This window comes from Elgaria multicarinata, chromosome 18, assembly GCF_023053635.1.
Source record: "Elgaria multicarinata webbii isolate HBS135686 ecotype San Diego chromosome 18, rElgMul1.1.pri, whole genome shotgun sequence".
Classification (NCBI taxonomy): Eukaryota; Metazoa; Chordata; class Lepidosauria; order Squamata; family Anguidae; genus Elgaria; species Elgaria multicarinata.
The window spans coordinates 3,567,743-3,591,501 of record NC_086188.1 but is presented as its reverse complement, the minus strand read 5'-3'; the positions used below and the strand labels follow the sequence as shown (position 1 = coordinate 3,591,501).

The 23,759-nt window shown below is 49.0% G+C and overlaps 1 protein-coding gene across 1 annotated transcript in view; it reads right to left on the bottom strand.

Annotated features, from left to right (window-relative positions):
• The window catches only part of MYO18B (myosin XVIIIB), a 147,579-nt gene that overhangs the window by 121,794 nt on the left and 2,026 nt on the right, over window positions 1-23,759 (bottom strand). The window contains exons 3-11 of the mRNA XM_063143958.1: window positions 22,024-22,776; window positions 19,773-19,839; window positions 18,271-18,383; window positions 17,815-17,991; window positions 14,672-14,870; window positions 13,325-13,467; window positions 12,453-12,553; window positions 10,891-10,954; window positions 4,521-4,665 (exon numbers count right to left, since the gene is read on the bottom strand). Coding sequence (XP_063000028.1) covers window positions 4,521-4,665; window positions 10,891-10,954; window positions 12,453-12,553; window positions 13,325-13,467; window positions 14,672-14,870; window positions 17,815-17,991; window positions 18,271-18,383; window positions 19,773-19,839; window positions 22,024-22,776 — 1,762 coding nt within the window. The remainder of the gene's footprint in view (window positions 1-4,520; window positions 4,666-10,890; window positions 10,955-12,452; window positions 12,554-13,324; window positions 13,468-14,671; window positions 14,871-17,814; window positions 17,992-18,270; window positions 18,384-19,772; window positions 19,840-22,023; window positions 22,777-23,759) is intronic.

Sequence of the window (23,759 nt, the reverse complement as noted above, 5' to 3'; positions counted from 1 at the left end):
TAATTCATATGAGTTTGGATGTTTTCCAACTGAGCCTCGTGTGGCGCAGAGCGGTAAAGCAGCAGTTTCTGCAGCTGAAACTCTCCCCACGGCCTGAGTTCGATCCCAGCGGAAGCTGGTTCTCAGGCAGCCGGCTCAGGTCAACTCAGCCTTCCATCCTCCCGAGGTCGGTAAAGTGAGTACCCAGTTAGCTGGGGGAAAGGGAATAACGGCCAGGGAAGGCAACGGCAAACCACCCCGCTATAAGGCCTCCCAAGAAAACGTCAGCAAAAGCTGGCGTCCCTCCAAGAATCAGTAATGACGCAGTGATTGCATGAGAGGTTCCTTTCCGTTCTTCCTTTGGATGTTTTCTCACCAAATAGACAAACCATCATTCATTCCTAGGCCTGTCTCCTCAGGAGTAAGCCCCAGTACTACAGCTTTCCAGGATGCAAAGAGCATTAAGAGTATTGGACTGGGGAGATCCGGGTTCCAGTCCCTTCTCGGCCATGACGCTCCCTGGGTGACCTTGGGCCAGACATTGATTCTCAGCCTAACCTACCTCGCAGGGATGTTGTGAGGATGAAATGGAGAGGAAAAGGATCATGTATGCTGCTTTCGGCTCCTGGGGAGGAAAGTCTGTCTATCAATGAGGATAACAAACAGACAATATAAACCCCCACTCAATTCTATGCATGGCTACTCAGGAGTAAGACCGAGCGCTACAGCTTTCAGGGATACGAAGCACAACCCATTACCACTCATGTCTACTCAGGAGTAAGCCCCAGTGTACATTCATAGCACCGTAAAATAAACAATAACTAAAAGCGTTTCCCCCAAAAACAAGACTCAGAAATTATTCTGGAAAGAAAGAGGAGAAGACCAGAGCTACAGAGACTGGTTTATCCACATTAAAGCACACACACACACTTTTCTTCTGCTTTGATCCATTTTTAAACCTGCCATTCCTTTGATTTGCCCCCCTCCCCCTTTCTCGCCAGATGGCAGCAAAATCGATATTGGAGTGAAAGATGAGGAGCGGAAAAAAGGAGACATTGGGTCATTTTTTAATCGCGTACCCAAGTCAGGTCTGCCCCATCTAGCCTGGCTCTCGTCCAACTGTTTGTTCCAAACACAAAAGCAGCCAGGATTTCTTCCAGCGACTCCTCAGCCTTACACGGAAGACAAAAGAGGGAAAGTCTTTCAAGCAGATGGCGGCAGAAGCTGCCCAGGCAAGAAGGAAAGCCGGAAAGCCTTTGTGGCAGGCGACAGTTTCTGGGCGTTATTAAGGAATACTGAGTGGCAGGCAGAACAATCGTTTCAGGGCAAAATCCACCCAGAAGGCAGACAAGAGCTGTGCAAGAGGAGGGCGGGAAAGAGTGCCACTGAGCATTTGCAGAGTTGCCTTCCCGTCACAAGGTATGGACACAATTTATTCCAATTTGCTCATATCAATGTCTTATCACTTTTGCTTCTCCTTTTGCTTCTCCTAACAGGAAGTTTTTCCTGATGTCCAGCCGGAATCTGGCTTCCTGTCACTTGAGCCATGTTCTGCATTCTGGGATGATGGAAAAGAGATCCTGGCCCTCCTCTGTGTGACAACCTTTCAAGTATTTGAAGAGTGCTATCATGTCTCCCCTCAATCTCCTCTTCTCCAGGCTAAACATGCCCAGTTCTTTCAGTCTCTCCTCATAGGGCTTTGTTTCCAGACCCCTGATCATCCTGGTTGCCCTCCTCTGAACACGCTCCATCTTGTCTGCGTCCTTCTTGAAGTGTGGGGCCCAGAACTGGACGCAATACTCTAGATGAGGCCTAACCAGGGCCGAATAGAGGGGAACCAGGACCTCACACGATTTGGAAGCTGTACTTCTATTAATGCACATCCGAGAGACAAAGGACATCCTCCCCAAAAGGAGCTGGCTTTCCCAATTTTTAAATAATTAATAATTGCTCAATGGGAGAAATTACCATAAGACGGGCTACGACATGCCGCAGAGACGTTTACAAATTTCACACACACCCCAGCAGATTTCACGGCACTTCGTGAAGCCCTTAGAAACCAAAGTATATAAATCATCCGGACTTGTCTTTAGAATAGGTTACGGCACATCTTTAAAATAATTTATGAGGAACATCGCGGTTTTGCTCGCTCTTTCTCCCCCTGTGCGTTTTAATAAAGTCTTCATAAACATCAGGTTTGTTGAAGACTCTACCCACTAAAATTCAGACGCAGCGGCAAATAATAATCAGCGGAAAATAAAAGCTCTTGCCAGCCAGTCCTTGCTGATGCCACCTTGGAGCAACGGAGAGTAGGAAAGCAGTTGGCAGGATCAGACATTCCTCTGTTCATTACCATAAAAAAATTCTATGGGACCACAGAGCTAGGAAATGCAGAGTTAAGCAGGACAGTTAAGGAAGAGGAGAAACGGAGCATGTTTGGACCTGAGGCATCATCCTGGGCCTTCTCCGGGCTCATCTACACCAAGCAGGATATTCCACTATGAAAGCGGTATATAAAAGGCAGGAGCCAAACAACTGCTTTATAGTGGTATTGAAGTGCACTGACAACTGTTGGGGCCCATTGACACATGTCATATACCGCTTTCATACCGCTTTCATAGTGGAATATCCTGCTTGGTGTAGATGTGTCATGGGCCCCAACAGTTGTCAGTGCACTTCAGTACCGCTATAAAACAGTCGTGTAGATCCTGCTGTGCTCCTCAATACTGCTATAAAGCAGTCGTGTGGCTCCTGCCTCTTATATACCGCTTTCATAGTGGAATATCCTGCTTGGTGTAGCTGAGCCCTCAGACAGCCGCTCTGCCCAAAGACACTCCCCCGTCTGATTTGGGACCAAGAGAGCATGACATGGCTAGGTTTGCGTTTCATGGCTTGTCACATGCCTTTGTTCCGTTGACCACTTATTGACGGAATTGTTTCCCCCACACCACCCCATTTCTCAAATTCACACTTGTGCGAATTCACATTGTGAAAATGCGAACATCCCCCCCCCCACAAAAAAATACACATTTTCATGCTTTAGCCGAAGGAGGAAATGCACATTTTCAGCTGGGTGGTGGGTTTTTTTTCATTTTACATATTTTTCTACAACTCAATTGACATAAAATTCCAGAAAGTTTTTTTTAAAAAGGTCTGAACAACCAGGGTATCCACGCAACTCTGGAAAAGCTAAACTTCTGCAAAATCTGTGGGTTGGATTCATAGATTCTAGAGTGTTGCATCCAGTTCTGGGCCCCACAGTTCAAGAAGGACGCAGACAAGCTGGAGCGTGTTCAGAGGAGGGCAACCAGGATGATAAGGGGTCTGGAAACAAAGCCCTATGAGGAGAGACTGGAACAACTGGGCATGTTTAGCCTGGAGAAGAGGAGATTGAGGGGAGACATGAGAGCACTCTTCAAATACTTAAAAGGTTGTCACACAGAGGAGGGCCAGGATCTCTTCTCGATCCTCCCAGAGTGCAGGACACGGAATAACAGGCTCAAGTGACAGGAAGCCAGATTCCAACTGGACATCAGGAAAAACATCCTGACTGTTAGAGCAGTACAACAATGGAATCAGTTCCCTAGGGAGGTTGTGGGCTCTCCCACCCTAGAGGCCTTCAAGAGGCAGCTGGACAACCATCTGTCGGGGATGCTTTAGGGTGGATTCCTGCCTTGAGCAGGGGGTTGGACTCGATGGCCTTTTAGGCCCCTTCCAACTCTGCTATTCTATGATTCTATGAAATCTGAACTCCATTGATTCCATGGTGGATTTCTCTGTCATCCCTGGTCATGGCCAAAGGGAGTGATTCTCGCCAAGCTGCCATTTTTATTATCAGAGCCCCACAGAAACATACTTTGCCCCCTTCATAAGCCAGCGTGGTGTAGTGGCTAAAGTGTCGGACTGGGAATTGGGAGTTCCGGGTTCTAATTCCCCACTCGGCCATGGAAACCCACTGGGTAACTTTGGGCCAGTCACAGACTCTCAGCCTAATCTACCTCACAGGGTTGGTGTTGTGAGGATAAAATGGGGAGGAGGAGGTTTATGTATGCCACCTTGGGTTCCTTGGAGGAAAAAAGGCAGGATATAAATGCAATAATAAATAAAAGAATATAAAAATAAAGAAAAGAGCGGGTCGTTCCATTCAACCTAAGTCCTGAAGTGGTACATTTGCAGCTGCTCTTTTTTAATTCAGCTCCAGAGTTGTATAAATCCCAGCTCCTGATACGGAGGTCAGAAACTAGGAACAAAGTCACATGGGGCTGGAGAGAGACAGTCACTTCCCGCCGACCCACTCATTCCCCCACCGTCCCTACGCAGCACAGTCTTCTTTATCCATGGAGGCCCACCCCAAACTGGGACCCACCAGATGTGCTGGACTGCAACTCCCCTGATGGCTGGGGATGATGGAACTTGCAGCCCAACACTTCCAGAGGGCGCCAGGTTGCAGAAGGATGATCTAGCACAATCATCTCCAGCATCTGCCCTGCAGAAGAGCCAGTTAGCCCTAAAATGCCCGCTCTGCTTCCCCCTGGCCTTACCTTTGCACACGCCTGCAGCACCCAGGTGGTAGATGCCAGCCAAGACTCGCCAAATGGCTTCCTGCTCGCCCGCGGAGATCCCCAAGGTCCCCATGGCAGCTTGGAGCTGAGAAAATGCCACCGACGCCTTCTGCTTCTCTTCAGCCTGCACGGAGAAGCCACCATAAGGGAGGAAACAGGACAGTCAGGGTTTTAGAAGGAGGTTTTTGGAAGAGTGAAGAAAAAGCACAAGATCTAGAGTGGGAAAACTGAGACTACGGGGCCTCCAAATGAAACCAGAGCAAGCAAAAAAAATCCCAGAGAAAGAACCTCACTGGCGAAGAACCACACACTTCTGTGCTCTGGAACTCACTCTATCAATAAGCACCCATCTATCTATAATTCAGCCTTCCCCAGCCCCATGCCCTCCAGTTGTTTAGGATTTCAACTCCAATGTGCCCCAGCCAACATGGCCAATGGTCAGGAACGCTGGAAGATGCAGGCGAAAACACCTGGAGGTTGAGGAAGGCAGATCGATCGAAAGAGGTGTACGTGCAATTCCTGGGTTCTGTCCCTTCGTCCCACTCTGGTGGGACCAACAGACCGAACCCAACATAGTGGAGCTATGCAGGTGGGAGCAGACTTGATTCAGTACTGGCTCCTCCACCCCACCCTAATAAAAAGAAAAAGAAATGAGATTCAACAGCCAGGAATATTGGAGGAGGGAAAACTCCAAGTCAGATGTTGCACTTGGAGGCCTCCATCACGTCAGGGATCACGCTCGCCCTTCTGCAGGTGTAGTGTGTGTGTGTGTGTGTGTGTGTGTGTGTGTGTGTGTGTGTGGAGTTCACCTACAATGTAGGGGGATCCTTCTTCTGGTGAGGCTGCCCATTGCTTCTCTGCATGTCACAGCTCTGGGCTTACTCCCGTCCAAAGAGAACGGTCCTGCAGATGAGCGACTCACAGAGATACTCTCCAAGGCTGAGTGATGCCGACGTCAACAAGGCTTGGAAAGCGGATATAAGGAAAAGAAAGATTTGCAAGGGAGAGCGCTTCCGGTTTTAATTAAGAAAATAGTTCCCTGGGCAATCAAGCATTTAGGACACTGGGTGATTACAGATTTTAGGGGGAGAGATGCATCTGATTGAGGTTTCTGGGTCACCTGCTCCTTTGGGGGCAAGAAAAATGAAAGAGGGCTGTGGGGGCAGACCGAATCTCCTTAACCGCAGACACTCAGAAACCCTCCCTGCATCGAAGAACTCTCTTTCCTTCCCGGCTCTGGCCAGATCAGAGAGAAGAGCGTGAAGCACCGATCCGCCGCGGTTCTCCTCCTCCGCTCTTCCGCGGGATGGAATTTCTGCCTTGAGCAGGACCATTTCATTGGGAATCCTGTTCTTTTCCCGTGGAGGATTTTAAAAGTGTGTGTGTGTGTGTGTGTGTTTGTATCCTGCTGTTCTTTGAAGTGTTGCTTTTTAAGCAGGGTGCAAAAGGGGATTGAGGAAAAGTTAGTTCCATGTTCAGAACTTCAGAGTGCAGCTCAAAAAGCAAAACCAGAGGTGAAGTCACAGGCTTAGAACTCAGTCCTGTGGCCCTTCATCATCCTTGCATTTGATTTTTGAGGGTTTACCGCAGGAACTACTGAAAGACTAAGGGCCCTCATGCCTTAAGGCGGGACAAGACCTGTGGTCCCAGTCAGGGATGATGGGCCTTGTAGTCCAACAACATCTGGAGCGCCAACGGTCTCCCCTCCCCCTTAAGATCTGCAGATGCACCTGGTGCACCTCATAGAAGCATAGAATGGTAGAGTTGGAAGGGTCCTATAAGGCCATCGAGTCCAACCCCCTGCTCAAGGCAGGAATCCACCCTAAAGCATCCCGGACAGATGCTTGTCCAGCTGCCTCTTGAAGGCCTCTAATGTGGGAGAGCCCACCACCTCTCTAGGTAACTGATTCCATTGTCGTACTGCTCTAACAGTCAGGAAGTTTTTCCTGATGTCCAGCCGGAATCTGGCTTCCTTTAACTTGAGCCCGTTATTCCATGTCCTGCACTCTGGGAGGATCGAGAAGAGATCCTGGCCCTCCTCTGTGGGACAACCTTTTAAGTATTTGAAGAGTGCTATCCTGTCTCCCATCATTCTTCTCTTCTCCAGGCTAAACATGCCCAGTTCTTTCAGTCTCTCCTCATAGGGCTTTGTTTCCAGACCCCTGATCATCCTCGTTGCCCTCCTCTGAACACACCCCAGCTTGTCTGAACACGCTCCACTAACAGACATGGGGTGGGGGGAGGTTGACCAGACACCTTCCTCTTTTTTGCATCATGCATGTCCTCTCTTGGGGGTGATGTGTCAACGGCCACTTTGCCTCTCTCCACCACCACCCCAGAAGCGATTGGAAGATGCCCCATGAGATTCCACAGTTTGTCTCAAGATTTTGCACACTTTTCTGCAGCCCAGTGGGAAAAGCCCCAAGGACACAACCTTCATGGGGGAGGGGGAGAGAGGTCCCTGATGGCGGTTGCTTGGATTATATCTCCAGCTGTGCTGTGTCCCCTCCCCCACCCCAAGACACAAAACCCTCTGCTCAGCGTTTCTGCCCTCGTCAGCAGGAATTAGACTCTTGTGGAAATTGCTAACGGGACAAGTTCAATACAGGGTCACCCCAGACACATATTGTGTCAGCAGCCTTAATAAAGAGAAAGAAGTTAAAGGAGATTCCGCACAAGAGATGCCAAGATCTTGCCCCTTATGAAACAGCTTAAAACAGCTCTGGTTGAAATAAGCTTCTGATGCAAATGTGAAAGCCCGTCAGCCTAAATGTACATTTGCATTACAAATGCCTCTTCTGCTGCTTTCCTCTGCGCTAACCATCAGATGTTTGCATTAACAGTGTCGGGAGGCAGAAAAGCTGTTTAAAGAGCCCACAAGTGAAAAACACTCTTAATTGCAGTTTGAATTTCCCACCTCTGCAACTGGCAGGAGCATGTTCGAACAGTAAACCCAGCCGCACACGTAATTTTTGCCGAGCTCACAAATGTCAAAGGCAGGAAACCTGAGCTATAGACATTGTGAACCGCCCAGAGAGCTCCGGCTATTGGGCAGTATAGAAATGTAATAAGTAAGTAAGTAAGTAAATAAATAAATAAATAAATAAATAGTAGGGCGTTGTTTTGGTTATTTCATACCTGGGACTCAGCTTTAGCCCAAACATAGATTTGGGGAAACACCTCATCATGATCTTTAAGCATCTATTTGGAAATGCTGGCAGGGGTTCCTGTGCCAACCCACTTTAGGTCAGAATTAGTGGGTCTGACCTCCCAGTTGAAGACCCAGTGCTATACTAGATTGTCAGTTTATAGGGGACAGGATAGGCCCTTTCCCCTAAACTGATATAAAAGGCAAAGGGCAATTCTGCAGAAACTCCCAACCACCTGGAGATTTACAGATGGGAGGGAGACCTTTTCACTGGTTCCACCGCATTCACACGCAACAGTCAGTGCCTTTAAGTGCACGGAACTACAGACACTTTTGCTTGTTCTACGTTTAGCTAGATGAAAAGAGCCCAATACAACTGAACTTAAGAACATAAGAAGAGCCCTGCTGGATCAGACCAAGAGTCACAGAATCATAGAATAGCAGAGTTGGAAGGGGCCTACAAGGCCATCGAGACCAACCCCCTGCTCAATGCAGGAATCCACCCTAAAGCATCCCTGACAGAGGGTTGTCCAGCTGCCTCTTGAATGCCTCTAGGGTGGGAGAGCCCACCACCTCCCTAGGTAACTGGTTCCATTGTCGTACCACTCTAACAATCAGGAGGTTTTTCCTGATGTCCAGCTGGAATCTGGCTTCCTGTAACTTGAGCCCGTTATTCCGTGCCCTGCACTCTGGGAGGATCGAGAAGAGATCCTGGCCCTCTTCTGTGTGACAACCTTTTAAGTATTTGAAGGGTGCTATCATGTCTCCCCTCAAGCTCCTCTTCTCCAGGCTAAACATGCCCAGTTCTTTCAATCTCTCCTCATAGGGCTTTGGTTCCAGACCCCTGGTCATCCTGGTCCATCAAGTCCAGCACTCTGTTCACAGATTGGCCAACCAGCTGTCGACTTCTAGAACTGTCTCGGCTTATGTAAAATGAAAGCACCATACCTCAGCACGGAACCGCTGAGCGAAACCACCGTCAAAGTTGTGCTGCGCGAAAAGGAACGGAGCGCCTATGGGGCCAAACCCAACCCAAGATCTAAAGAGACCCCCCACCTTTTGTGAGGCCAAGGAAGGTGCAGCGGGAGCTCAGTGGCAAAGCATTTGTATTGCATGCGCAAGGCCCAAAGGTTTGGTTTCCGGCATTTCCAATTCAGAAAGGGATCCTAGCTAGTGGCAAACCCTTGGAGTGACATCCAATGAGACCAGTCTTTCCCAAGCCAGCCCCCCTGGATCTGTTGGACTACAACCTCCAGGACCCCCAGCCAGCATGGCCATCGGAGGGGGCCAGGTTGTGGAAAACCTAGAGCGGACAATACAATAACAGACTAGACAAGGTTGACCAGCTCCTTACGTCCAAACATTCCAGCCTTCCACCAGCTGATGGACAGGCGCCACAAATTGGGATAGGAACGAAAACATAATGGCACTATTATCAATCTCAACTTCCCAGCCCCTGTGCAAGAGCAGCCGCTTCAGGGAATGCCTGGGTTTTTATTTTAGGTTTTATTTTGTTTATTTGCAACTCCACCTTGTCAGTTTCTAGCCTTGAGGTTCTGGAAATAGCCAGAGGTGGGAAAAGACATCTTGAGGCTTTTTCCCGGTTCCCTCATTTTTTCTCTCTCCAGGCAACAAGAGGAGAGACGTTGGGAGGGATCGAAGGTCCCTGGGCTCAGAAGACAAGGTCACTGAGGAATCAGACCGGATCCAGACAGAGATCAAAGCGGCCATCTGGCATCCTCTGGCAACAAACGCTGCCAGAGGACAAGGACAAGCCCACAGAAGCTGGAGAGGATCCCAAAAGGGAGGTCCGTGTGACCGGTTGCTGCCCAGGCCGACGGAGAGGGAACATGACTGTCAGCTTTTGCTACCACAATGGCTAGCTATCAAAGATCGCCAAAGAGCCTCAAACATCAATATCAGACCTTCCAAAATTTAAAAAAGGAGAAAAGTGCTGCCTAGAGGAGACCATTAAGACCCACACAGCTCCCACACTGGTCAGGCCTCTTCTTGAGTACTGTGACCAGTTCTGGGCCCCACACTTCAAGAAGGATGCAGACAAGCTGGAGAGGGTCCAGGGAGGGCAATGAGGATGATCAGGGGTCTGGAAACAAACCCCTATGAGAAGAGACTGAAAGAACTGGGCATGTTTAGCCTGGAGAAGAGAAGACTGACGGGAGACATGAGAGCACTCTTCAAGGACTTGAAAGGTTGTCACATTGAGGAGGGCCAGGATCAATTCTCGATCATCCCAGAGTGCAGGACACGGAATAATGGGCTCAAGTTACAGGAAGCCAGATTCCGGCTGGACATCAGGAAAAACTTCCTGACTGTTAGAGCGGTACGACAATGGAACCAATGACCTAGGGAGGTTGCGGGCTCTCCCACACTAGAGGCCTTCAAGAGGCAGCTGGACAACCCTCTGTCAGGGATGCTTTAGGGTGGATTCCTGCATTGAGCAGGGGGTTGGACTCGATGGCCTTATAGGCGCCATCCAACTCTACTATTCTATGATTCTACAATCCCCTTTAGATTCCACCCATAACTCTGCAAGTAACAGAGATTCCTTGCTGGTTCCATCCTCTGCTCTTTGCCTGTAAACGTATCCCATCCTTCCATTGCACTTACATCTCACTGCTGGTACCCTTCCCAGACTCACCTTGGCTCCTTCCCACATCAGTCCGTGGGCCTACTTTCTTTTCTGCTCGGATCACATGCATACAGACAACAGTACATAGCACAATGCCTAACTTATTACGATCAACAACCCTATGCTTAGGTACCTGGGAGTCAAGTCCATTGAACTCCAGGGTGCTTATTTCTTTGACTGCCTCAATTCAACTTGTAAAACACACTGAGCTTGACCAAAAAGACCTTCTGCCAGCTGAAATGCAACCTTTAGTTTCCCATTAGAAACGCGAACCATCCTGCAAAGAAGTGTGTCCCATTTAAACTGCTGGAGTGAAGTAGGAACTCCACGGAAGAAAAGGAAAGAAGCATCCACCCTGCTTTAGAAATTCTAGGTCACTGTCACAGCCCTTTGCACCAATCTGTAGGCTATGCAATGCAACGAAGAAAAACGTTCCACGGCACAGAAAGAGCTGTTCTTATTGCAGATGAATCAAAATGCAAGAGGTTGCATTCTCTCCAGCAACTCTCCAGCCATTGGTGGTGCGGGGGGTGGGGAGAGTAACTACCTACCTTCAGGCAGGGCCTGATGCCAAAAGTGCTATTCTCCACCATCTGATGTAGATGCAATGTTGTCCTAGTTGCACAGAAGAGAGAGAGAGAGAAACAACCAGAATTAAGCCACCAAATCCGGAGAAACTTCCTAATGGCTGAGCAGTTCAACAGTGAGAGAGACCTGCCTCAAGCGGTAGGGAGCTCTCCTTTGCTTGAGGCATTTAAGGAGACTTGGACGGGCATCTGTCAGGGATGCTGCAACTGCATCCAGCATTGAGTGGGGAGGAGGGGTGGACTTGATGACCTCCAGGACTCCTCCACCACAAATTTAGAACTCCAAACTCTGCAGAGAAATCCAGGTGAAGAAAAACTCAGAAGCACCCGCTAAGTACAAGAATCTACTATTGTGAATGATTTATATTCACTGCTTAGAGAACGGCTTTAATTTATTTTATTTTTATTAGTTACACTTATATTCTGCTTAATATAATAAAATCTCCAAGCTACTTAGGAGTAAACACAGCAGGCGTGGTGTGATGCACAAACCAATGAATTAGGATGCTTTTAGGATGTTTTTCTTAACAGTGTATACTATGTTTTTAATCAGTATTTTATGCGTGCTGTTGTTCCCCGCCTCGATCCAATCGGAGAGGTGGATAAGAAATATATTATTATTATTATTATTATTATTATTATTATTATTATTATTGGGAACTGTTCCCCAAACAGTGTTAGCTCCAGGTTTTTCAGGGCCCCTTGTCCAAGACCACGCCAACCCTGTGCCTGATGCCTGATGCCCTTTTACGGTTTGCACATTTACCTGGAGAGAGAGAGAGAAAACGGTGGAGGGGGAAGAATGCCAATAAACTCCCTGATGAAGAACAAATTGGCTTCTGTTTACCTCCCAATGTTGTCAAAATACTGTTCATCAGACTATGGGAAGCCAGAACGTGCTATGAGTCCCAACCTAACACTAGGAACAAGATCTGCCTCTCCTGTCCCAGGCAGAGCAAACTATGATAACAGCTGGCTGGGGCATTCTGGGAGGTGCAGTCCAACACATCTGGAGCGCCCCAGGTTGAGGAAGGCTGTGCTAAGCTATCCTCTTTGTCCACTCAAGGGAACAAAATGATAAATTGTGTGTCTATAGCACTGTCATTAATAAACCCTCCAGCATATGACTGTGTAAAAGCAGGGACGGCGTTTCTTAGTTATCCTGCCCCCTCTGCTGGTGAAACGAAGTTCTTTCCCTAACCAGACCAAAGCTGTCCTCCTTAAATCCATCCTTGTGTTTACAATGACTTCCCGGAGGGATGAGAGGAGGCCTTTGCCTGCAAAGGAATGCTGAAGCATTGGTTCTCATTGGCTGGGAAGGAATTCAGAGGCTGGCTAGATTGGGCCTTTGTTCTGATCCACCAGAGCTGTGTTGACGTTCTCGTATCACCCATAACAACACGGCACAAACGGCTTCGGATATACCTGACGCTTTGTTGGCCGTTTCCACCATCTCCGTGGGATGGCCACCAAAGCGTCAGGCAGCTCCCCCTTCGCCTCTCCGCAGCCTCCGCGGCCGGCCATACCTCTGATCCAAACTCAGTCCCGCCAGCATCTGAGTGAAGACGTTGAAGCTGCTTTCTCCCTCCGGCTGCTGAGCCACGCGGATCCTCTCCAGCAGCAGCGTCTGGTCAGGTGAGAGAAGGGGAAAGGTGAACATTTGGCCCACTGCTTGCCACCCTGGCAGACGGCCACTGGCTTGTGCAATGGGGTACCTGCCTTCTCTGTGGTGGCCCCCAACTGTGGAACAATCTCCCTGACGAGGCCCGCCTGGCGCCGACATTGGCATCTTTTCGGCGCCAGGTCAAGACTTTTCTCTTCTCCCAGGCATTTCGCAATATGTAATAATGACCCTGGGTCTGTTTTTTTGGCTCATTGTTTTTAAAGTTGTTATAGTGGTTTTAAAAGTATGTGTATTTTGCTTGTTTTTGTGGATTTTAATCTTTGTATATAGTTTTTACGTGTTTTTATCTTATGTGGACTGCCCAGAGAGCTTCGGCTATGGGGCGGTATACAAATGCAATGAATAAATAAATAAATAAATAAATAAATAAATAAATAAATAAATTCTCCATCCCTGTTCTAAACTTTAGCTCAAGGGTGTCATGGGCCAAATTCCATTCTAATGGCAAAACTAACAGGCTGCTTCTGTAGCTTAGCATTTTTACCATCTAGGCCAGCCCCTGAGTTCACCTTGAATGCCTTCGGTTCCCACACACTCCCCCACCCTTCCTGACTCTGGTTTAGGACATCAACCTCCGGGAACCAGAAGAGATGGCCATAATCACCTCCATTTTCCAGTCCCCTTCTGCCATTTCAGGTTTCCAGCAGGTCTCCCCATTTCTCCCCAGCACCCCACTACGTTCAAGCGCCACGCATGATGGTTGGGCAGCATTACCTGGAGATGAGCGGCCGTTACGCGGCCGGTGGGGCTGAAGTCCAGCGCCATGAGCATGGAGAAGCGGGTGGAGGCTTCGTTATGGCCGGCGGACACCGTCCCAAAGGCTCTGAGCACCTTGAACATGGCCTGGATCTTCTCCACTGCAAAATCCGAAAGACCCAACAAATTCACGCCTTCCCTCCAACCTGCAATCCACCGGCCGGCGCGTCCCCACTCCAGTTACGAAAGCACAAGAGCATTTATTTTTATCATTCCTATAACGGATTTGAAAACCTCCATTCGGCATAGATTCCCCTCCCAAGGCAGTTAAACAACAAAGCGCAGACATACAAAAGCAACATCAAAATAGTAAAACATAATAAAACCACAAAGAAAAAGGCACCACAGCGGCACGTAAATCAATACACCAGATAAAACAATAAGATAAACAAATAAAAGGACAGCAGCAAATAAAAAACAGCGTTAAAATAACAGCAGCAGATAAAAGAATTACGGCGCCATAATCATTCAAAAGCCGACTGGAAGCGAAAGGCGGGGTGGGAGCACGGGATTTATCATCAGATGGGCCCAATCAATGGCTACGAGTCCTGATGGCTATATTGCTACCTCCAGAAGCAGAGGCAGTAAGCCTATGTACACCAGTGGCTGGGGAACATGGGTGGCAGCTTGTGGGTCCTGGTCGACAGCTGGTTGGCCACTGTGTGAACAGAGCGATGGTTCTAGATGGACCCTTGGTCTGATCCAGCATCAGGGCTCCTCTTATGTTCACATTAGGAAAGGAAAGGAACCTCTCGTGCAAGCACTGAGTCATTACTGACTCTTGGAGGGACGCCAGCTTTTGCTGACATTTTCTTGGCAGGCCTTATAGCGGGGTGGTTTGCCGTTGCCTTCCCCGGCCGTTATTCCCTTTCCCCCAGCTAACTGGGCACTCATTTTACCAACATCGGGAGGATGGAAGGCTGAGTCGACCCGAGCCGGCTGCCTGAAACCAGCTTCCGCTGGGATCGAACTCAGGCCGTGGGGAGAGTTTCAGCTGCAGAAACTGCTGCTTTACCGCTCTGCGCCACACAAGGCTATATGTTCACATTAACTGCTGGGTAAAACTGGGGAGTGAGGAACGGAAATAGAGTTGCCCATGAATTCCACTGAGGACTAATCCAGCATGACATCAGCCTGGTTCAGACAACACGCTAAACCCTGCTGCTTAGCAGCAGGGTTTAGCGTGTTGTCTGAACCAGGCCGATGTGTGCCCATCCAAGCAGCCTAAGGAGCCACACACACACACAAACACCAGCCAACCTTCAGGAAGCTCCCAACCACATGCTTCCCTAGAGGAGAACTCACCGGTGACCCGGTTGTCCACGCTGCCGGCGGTGGCCACGAGGTACTCCAAGACGTTCTGACAGCAGGTGGTCTTGCCGGCGTTGCTTCTGCCTAGGGGCACGACGGCTTGATCCTGCCGTTGCACCAGCATGCCCCAGTAGGCTCTCTGCGCCACGGAAAAGATGTGCGGCGGTAGCCCGTCCCGCTTGCCTTTGAACGCCTGGAGGGAGGGAGGGCCAAACTGGAAAAGATGGGTCCAGACCACATTAGACATTTTACACCACCAACACCTGTTATCAGTCTTATGGTAAATAGAGTTCAGTCTTAGGGGCTTGCACCCTTTCTAAAAGCTAACGCCCCATCGACCTTGAAAACATAACACCTTGAAAACATTTTGAAGACTGCATAGGGAGCGTATCCTGGGCCCCACAGTTGTCACTACTCTTATGAACCATTTTAAGGGTGCTACGGCTTAAATCTTGCCCAGAGCTTTCCAAACTGTGTGTCGCGACACGTTAGTGTGTCGGCTGCAGTGTGTAGGTGCGTCACGCGAACGTAACGAGAAACCTCTGAGTCTACGTGAAATAAGCAATACCAACTTGCCTGCATTTTTACGCAGCAAAGGTGCCAATCAGTATGGTGCACTAGTATATTCCCCTTCTGTCGTATCCGTGTATGCACACCGCGGTCGAGGGATCATACCGGTACTGCGCATGCGCAGTATGCATAATTGGGTTGAAACAGCTGATTCCGCGTCACTTCCGGTGACGCGGCCGCACCTGAAGTGACGCGTTCGAAAAATTACATGGTTCCAGTTTTTTGATAGAACACCGTCTCAACCGCCGCTCGATCGCAGCTCGACAAAATTGATTCAATGTGAAAAGTCTTGGAAATGTATGCTATTATCTTGCAAATCATATATTTTAAAAAATATAAATGAAAGGTTTTCATGGGATATGTTGTGTCCCCCATACATTTCGTTATTACAATGTATGTATGTGTCCGTATCTCTTATAAGGGGTTAGTTTAACCTCCGGTTTGCTAGTAAAACTGAATTATTGTGTCGTGAAATGATGCAGGTCTAAAAAGTGTGTCACCAACATGAAAACTTTGGAAAGCTCTGCTCTAGTCTGTATTGTAAATTGCATGGTTGTCTTTATTATTTTGAAAAAACTTGTGTGGTTCTGTATTCCCAGTTTTTTGGTTAAACGTATATGTAATTATACTTTGTGCCTCTGTTCATTTTGTGTACTGTATGTTGTAATTTACTTCATTGTACAAAATAAGGAATCTTATGTAATGTGTGTATTCATGATAATAGAGAAAAATCTGTTATAGTCTTATAAACTAACTGTTTATGCATCATACCTTCTGCGTTGTTTTCGTGGTTGAATGCCTTAGCACCCTATTGTTTTGGGTTATTTCAACCACTGCCTCCTATTATATATAACCCATTTTAAAAGCAGTAGTGTAGATCCTACCCAAGAGAGTGGGGGACCGGAGTAGTTCTTGGGGCAACTCATGCTACAATATGAGGACAGCAGCAGCTGATGCTTTAAACCCCACATGCCTTTCAGAAACTCTCCAGCTTTGGTGCCAATGGGCTGCAAAGGACTAGAACTAACTACACTCAGCCTGGGGGCAGAACTCGGAAGGCGGAGAACTTAAAACAGAAATGCCTCCGAGCGGAGATCTCTCCAGCAAAGAGCAGGCCTGCAAAGACGCTGACCTGCCTGGTAGGTCATCCTGGTATGAAAGAGACCCCCGTCCCTGCCAAGGAAATGCCCCCAAACCCACATAAGAGAACACCACAAAACCTGCCTCCCCTCCTGTCTTGCTCACAAGCTGCAGTGCACAGTGGAGAAGGCCTGACTTTGACAATCATAGAATCATAGAATAGCAGAGTTGGAAGGGGTCTACAAGGCCATCGAGTCCAACCCCTTGCTCAATGCAGGAATCCATCCTAAAGCATCCCTGACAGGTGGTTGTCCAGCTGCCTCTTGAAGGCCTCTAGGGTGGGAGAGCTCATGACCGCCCTAGGTAACTGATTCCATTGTCATACTGCTCTAACAGTCAGGAAGTTTTTCCTGATGTCCAGCCGGAATCTGGCTTCCTTTAACTTGAGCCCGTTATTCCGTGTCCTGCACTCTGGGAGGATCGAGAAGAGATCCTGGCCCTCCTCTGTGTGACAACCTTTTAAGTCTTTGAAGAGTGCTCTCATGTCTGCCCTCAATCTTCTCTTCTCCAGGCTAAACATGCCCAGTTCTTTCAGTCTCTTTCATCCTTTGCTTTGGATGCAAACTCTGCGTGCTCTCTGGGGCAGGCAAGGAGCCCTCTCCATATGCTTCGGGGATGGAAGGGGAAGGAGGCCTGGTGGGGTGCAGGTCCCTGCCTCCTCCACTCAAGTGGGCAAGGGGAGAGACGCTGGTACTCTCAGAGCCTTCCAGACCCAAAGTGAAGTGCTGCCCTCTAGTGGCACCTTTACTCGCAATCCGACCAAAGCGAAGTACTTGGACGAGTTACTTTCATCTTGGCTTCACCAGTTTGCTTTCCGGGAAACGATGTTTAGTAGGGCTGTGCTCCGCTTTGCATCGGAGCGTAGAAGCAATAGCGAGGGGGCCTGATTCACCTCCGACAAAGGCGGAGACAAAGCGGGTCGGGGGGGGCTGCGGATCGAGGCGAAGAGGATCGAGACCAAGCGGATCCTTCGCCTCGATCCAGAGCTCCGAAAAAAAGGTAAGTGGGGGCTTACCTGGCACTGCCGCAGTCCGTGCGGTGACGGCGGCAGAGCCAGGTAAGGAGGCAGAGGGAGGGGATCTTACCTGAGTCCGTCACGTTCCCTCAGCGGCTTCACCTGAGGCTGAGGCTCAAACTGGAAGACCAAGTCTTCCTGTTTGAGTCCTTGGGCTCAGTTGAAGCAGCCACCGGACCGCGATGGACACAGGTAAGGGGGAGGAGGGAGGGGGCCTTACCTGATGCTGGCGCTGCCGTTGCGGAGCTCCTATTCAGAGCCGGAGCTCCACAGTATCCAGCCGTGTCCACCGTTTTATGAATGGGTAACCCCTGCCCTACCCATGGCAGCCATTTTGTAAGAGTGCCTATGACGCAGGCTCAACGTTCCACACGTGCCCGCTAACCCCAGAAAGTTGGGGAGCCCCGGGTACCTTTTTTGAGCCGTTGGTCATGGAAGAGTAGGGTTCAACAGCTATCAGGTCTGGTCCGGTGTAGGTGTAAAGCAGCTGAGACTGATACCGATGGCGGAGTGTATGGATGGCGCTCGATTCGTTCAGGTTGACCAAGGAGGCCAGGTCTTCGGTGTAGTCGAGTCTTGAAGGATTGGTCTGTCGTTGGGAGAGGTGGGAGAAAAGGCAAGGCCTCGAAATGAAGCCATGTGCCTACCGTGGGGAAGCAGAGCTTTGCCCTCCCTTTTCCCTGCTCCTCTTCCCCCAACTTGTTCCTGGAAGTCCAGGACAAAGAGGAAAGTCTCCTATGGAGGAAGACTTCCAAGTCCTGGTGCTGCCCCTGAGCCCAAGGAAGGCATCGGAGCTTCTCAAAAGCACGTTAAATAGAGGCATGGAGGTCCAACGGGAGCCTGGAGGGGGAGAATTGCAGCCACTCACTCTCTGGACGTTTTGCTCATCCACCTCAACGATGGTCCCATCTGCTTCCACTCGAACCCGGACGGTGCCCAGAGGGAGCTCCGGAGTCCCCACATCTGGCTTCAGCTCAGTAGCTGCCAAAAAATAAACAGTGGGGGCGGAGAATGACTCTTGAACGCCCCTGATGGGATGGTGGGTGTCAAGGAGCCGAATTTCGGTATCCCTGGGCTCATTGGCTCACGTAATAAACGCTGGAGCAGCAGTCCTGCAGAGTAGGCCAGCCCAAAGGAGGAGGCCAGGCTCTGACTGTTTATAGCAGGTTTGGCTGATCCAGAGTTTTTATTCTGCCTGCCAATCACTGGGAGTGAAGTCGCCCGGTCCTGTCTGCCCACATCCAGTCTGGAGCAGTTCGCAAGGCTCAATACACAGGGTCTATTTCGGGCAAGGTGCATTACCCTCCGTGGCTCCGTTCCTCTCCCCCACCTCCCACCCTATAGCATGGGATCCTCGCACGTCCTGGAGCAATAACCACGTTAGTGCAGCCTCCCCTTCCTATCCAATCCTCCTCCATTCTCTTACCACTGTCGCTTTAACTTAGGGGTGTGAAACCTTAGGCCCACCGGCCCGCCAGGGGTTCCCAGACATCCACTCCCCCATCCCCTAGTTCCACCCCTTTCTCTCAACTACCAATCGTGGGTGGGCTTCCAAGGTTTTGTGTACTTTTCCTTCCATTCCTAAAAGGCTGAAATGCCTCTTCGAAGGCTGGGTTACCGCTGCTTAGTGTCGCAAGCTAAAATATTTATTTATTTACCTAATTATTTATTAAAACATTTGTATCCTGCCCTCCATCATGGGATCTCAGAGCGGCGTACAGATAAAACAATATAAACTTAAATATACACAGCTAAAAAAAATGTGCTGGTAATTATTTATTTATTTTATGAATTATGTATTTATTACGTTTATATCTTGCCTTTTTTCCTCCAAGGAACCCAAGGCAGCATACATAATCCTCCTCTTCCTCTCCATTTCTATCCTCAGAACAACAACCCTGTGAGGTAGGTTTATTTATTTATTATTTATTTATTTTATTACATTTATATACCGCCCCCCAGCCGAAGCTCTCTGGGCGGTTTACAACAATTAAAGGTTGGGCTGAGAGAGTCTGTGACTGGCCCAGATTCACCCAGTGGGTTTTCATGGCCAAGTAGGGACTAGAACCCGGATCTCCTGACTCCCAGGTCCAGCACTTTATCCACTACACCACACTGGCTTTTTCATTTCTTTTGTGGATTCAGCCCTGGACCTAATGGTTCTGGCACTGCCCCTTTTGCACTTGGCCGCTGGAACGCACACACACCCCAAACTCCAGCAAAACTGAAGTTGACTCCTGGCCGGATGAGATTCTCCTTCGATGCATTTGACACACAGCCCCCCAGAACGCACATGCCACCCAGAGGGTGAAGTTCCCACCTTCTAGCCCCTTAAGCAGAAAAGCTGGCGCAAAAAGAAGCCAAACTGACCCAGAGTGAATCCATCCTTCTGGACCAGCCAAACCTTCTCCGTTTCATACCAGACGTCTTCGCGGACCTGGGGAGAGAGGAAACGTGAAATAGGGCACGAGACTTTGGGCAGGAGGAATAACAAAGCCCTATGAAGAGAGACTGAAACAACTGGGCATGTTTAGCCTGGAGAAGAGAAGATTGAGGGGAGACAGGATAGCACTCTTCAAATACTTGAAAGGTTGTCACACAGAGGAGGGCCAGGATCTCTTCTCAAACATCCTAGAGTGCAGGACGCAGAATAACGGGCTCAAGTGACAGGAAGCCAGATTCCGGCTGGACATCAGGAAAAACTTCCTGTTAGAGCAGTATGACAATGGAACCAGTTACCTAGGGAGGTTGTGGGCTCTCCCACACTACAGGCCTTCAAGAGGCATGATAGCACTCTTCAAATACTTGAAAGGTTGTCACACAGAGGAGGGCCAGGATCTCTTCTCGATCCTCCCAGAGCGCAGGACACAGAATAATGGGCTCAAGTGACAGGAAGCCAGATTCCGGCTGGACATCAGGAAAATCCTCCTGACTGTTAGAGCAGTACGACAATGGAACCAGTTACCTAGGGAGGTGGTGGGCTCTCCCACACTGGAGGCATTCAGAAGGCAGCTGGACAACCATCTGTCAGGGATGCTTTAGGGTGGATTCCTGCATTGAGCAGGGGGTTGGACTCGATGGCCTTGTGGGCCCCTTCCAACTCTGCTATTCTATGATTCTATGATTCTTTGTTTTCCATCTATTACAGTTTTTAAAGCTCAGTTGAAGACTTTTCTTTTTTCTAAAGCTTTTAGAATTTGACTTTGTTCTTACTTTCACACGGTTAGTTTTATTGTCCCCTTTGCCTGTTGGGTGCATTCCCTTTCCTTCCTTGTTTTATTATGATTTTATTAGAATGTAAGCCTACGTGGCAGGGTGTTGCTCTTTTACTGTTTGCTATGTACATTGATGCGCTAAATAAATAAATAAGCAGTAGGTGAGGCAGCTCCTTCTAATGGGATGCTTTGAAATCCTTCAGAGGGTTCTCTATCATCCCCCTCTTCACTCCTCACAGATCTCCCCCCCACTCGGTCCAAAGGCTGTCAAGATTTGGACTAGTTATTATTATTATTATTATTTATTTATTTATTTATTTATTTATATAGCACCATCAGTGTACATGGTGCTGTACAGAGTAAAACAGTAAATAGCAGGACTCTGCCGCATAGGCTTACATTCTAATAAAATCATAATAAAACAATAGGGAGGGGAAGAGAATGCAAACAGGCACAGGGTAGGGTAAGCAGGCACAGGGTAGGGAAAAACTAACAGTATAAAGTCTGCACAACATCAAGTTTTAAAAGCTTTAGGAAAAAGAAAAGTTTTTAGTTGAGCTTTAAAAGCTGCGATTGAACTTGTAGTTCTCAAATGTTCTGGAAGAGCGTTCCAGGCGTAAGGGGCAGCAGAAGAAAATGGACGGAGCCGAGCAAGGGAAGTAGAGGCCCTTGGGCAGGCGAGAAACATGGCATCAGAGGAGCGAAGAGCACGAGCGGGGCAATAGTGTGAGATGAGAGAGGAGAGATAGGAAGGAGCTAGACCGTGAAAAGCTTTGAAGGTTAACAGGAGAAGTTTATATTGGATTCTGAAGTGAATTGGAAGCCAATGAAGAGATTTCAGAAGCTAGTCAAAGCTAGTCATTGTGGGAAGGAAGCCTGAGACCAGACTAAATGGATTTCTAAAACCAGTTCCAGAACCGGTTCCTGTGCAGTTTTGTCACAGCGTCTGGTTTCTTCATTGCTCCTTATACTGGTCAAATTGTAAACAAAAAGTACCCCAGCGGAATCATGTTTCACGGTTGATGATTTGCAGGGATTTATTGATGCGAACGTGCGCCGTCAGGAATGGAGCGGAGGGCGGGGGAGATATAAGGGGGCTTTAAAAGCTGTGAAAGACAGAAGAAATCAAAAAGAGGAAGGTGGGGGGGATCCCTAATAGGAAATATATTTATTGCATTTCTATACCGCCCCATAGCCGGAGCTCTCTGGGCGGTTCACAAACAAGGGCAGATCCGCCAGGGAGAAAATCAGAAGAGAATTTTGGAACCGCCCTTACTTGAGATTGCCTCCGTGCATGTGCAGAGTGCTACGTCCCAGCCCAAGGCAAGGGTGCAGGGTGGAGTGATGCAGCCCGAAGCCCTGCAAGTGCTCCCCAAATACCACCCCCACCCCCAGGCCAACCTCACCTTGTCCGAATCGGTGCTTTCGCCGGGTTCTTCTTTGCTCCCTGCCGCCGAGGCTTCCTCGGCTTCCTCCGATTTCTTGTTAATTTCTGCCTCCAAAGATCCTCGCTCGCTCCTCCCTCCAATTTGCGCTGGTTCGTCTTGGGTTCCTTTGGGCCCTTTCCCGATTCCTCCTTGTTGCTCCCTGCTTTCTTCTGACCCTTTCCCAGTCTCTCCTGGCTTCTCCTTGGCTTCTGCCGCCTGCTTCCCAGCGCCGCCTCCGGGCTTCTCTGGATTATCTCCCTTCTCTTTACCTGTTGCCTTAGCCTTGCTGCCTGGCCTACCCAGGGACTCTTCCTTGGTCCTTGTTTTCAAGTTCTCTTTCCCTGGGCTTTTGCTCCGGAGCAAACGGTCCTTCTTCCCCGCATCTGTGCCTGTGCCAACCTCCTTCGGGCTGCTGCTTTTGTCCTTCTCCGGAGCAGGAACTTTCGGAGGAGACTGGGGTGCATCGTTCCCTCCTGACTTTGGAGTGGCTGGTGCTGATTCAAGCACCGATGCCGGCGCCGGCCGCTTGGCACTGCTCCTCTGGATCACCCTCTTGAACGGCAAAGGCCTCCTCTCCGGAATCTCCGCCACCGTTTCCCCTCCGTGCTTCTCCCCGTTCAGCGTCCCTTGAACCAGCTGCCCCTCGCTGGCCATGTCCCCTCGCACTTCCAAAATGTTGGTGTCCTTGATCACAAACTGCTGCACAGGTCCATCTACCTGCTTTCCCGGAGGCTGGGAAACCAAGAAACATGAAAGGCAGTTAGCACCGTAAGGCCCAGCTCCGTCCATCAAGAAGAGAGCGGCGACATCTCCTGCCGGATGGGAAGGGCCAGGCCCTCCTACCGCAAAGGGGTCTTTAAGAGTCATTTCGCACATTACGAAAGGCAAACCTAGGTTTGCCACCAAGGGTGCCCTTAACAAGCAGGAAGATCCAATCAAAGGCTCCTGATGAGTCTACCTGTATGATATCTCCATCAGGGTCCACCCTCAAGTGTCATTGCCTTAACCCGGCTGTAGCAGAGCGGGATGAGATGGGAAACCAGAACATCCCAACATCCCAGCTGGAAGACCACTTGCTCTTTCCTCTTCCCTCCCCAACACTTTTTCCTTTTGTGCCATGTCTTTTAAGATCGTAAGCATGTGCGATGGGAGGGTCTTGCTTTCACTGGTTGCGTGTAACCCACTCTGGGAGTCGTTCTGGCCAAGGAGCAGGATAAAAATGCTTAAATAAATAAATCCAGGTATTTATTCCACTAACTCCCTATAATTTTAAAGATCCGCACCTAAAACTGTAATATGTGAAAGGACCTGCAGGACACTTCTTCATCACAATGTTTGTATATTTTGCCAGTGTCAGCACAGCATCAGGTCCTGATAGGCAGGAACTGACCCATGGCGTCTCCATCCATGTGGACGTTCACCAGACAGGCTCTGGTTTCTTGCACAAGTCTGACAAAGACCTCCCACTTTTAAGGGGGTTCTTAGGACCTATTCACGCCTCTGTCTTTGGCAAATGGTTAATGTTGTGCTGGCTTATGGTGATATTAATCGTAACAATTGTTTGCATCATTATTTGTAAGCAGCTGCCCAGACTAGATATTTCGACAGCAGGAAGGTTATAAATATTAACAATTTAAATAGATTCTCCTAAAAAAAAAAACTCGTGCAAGGTAATAAAGTCACGGATACGTATGAATGTCCCTCTTCCCATATTT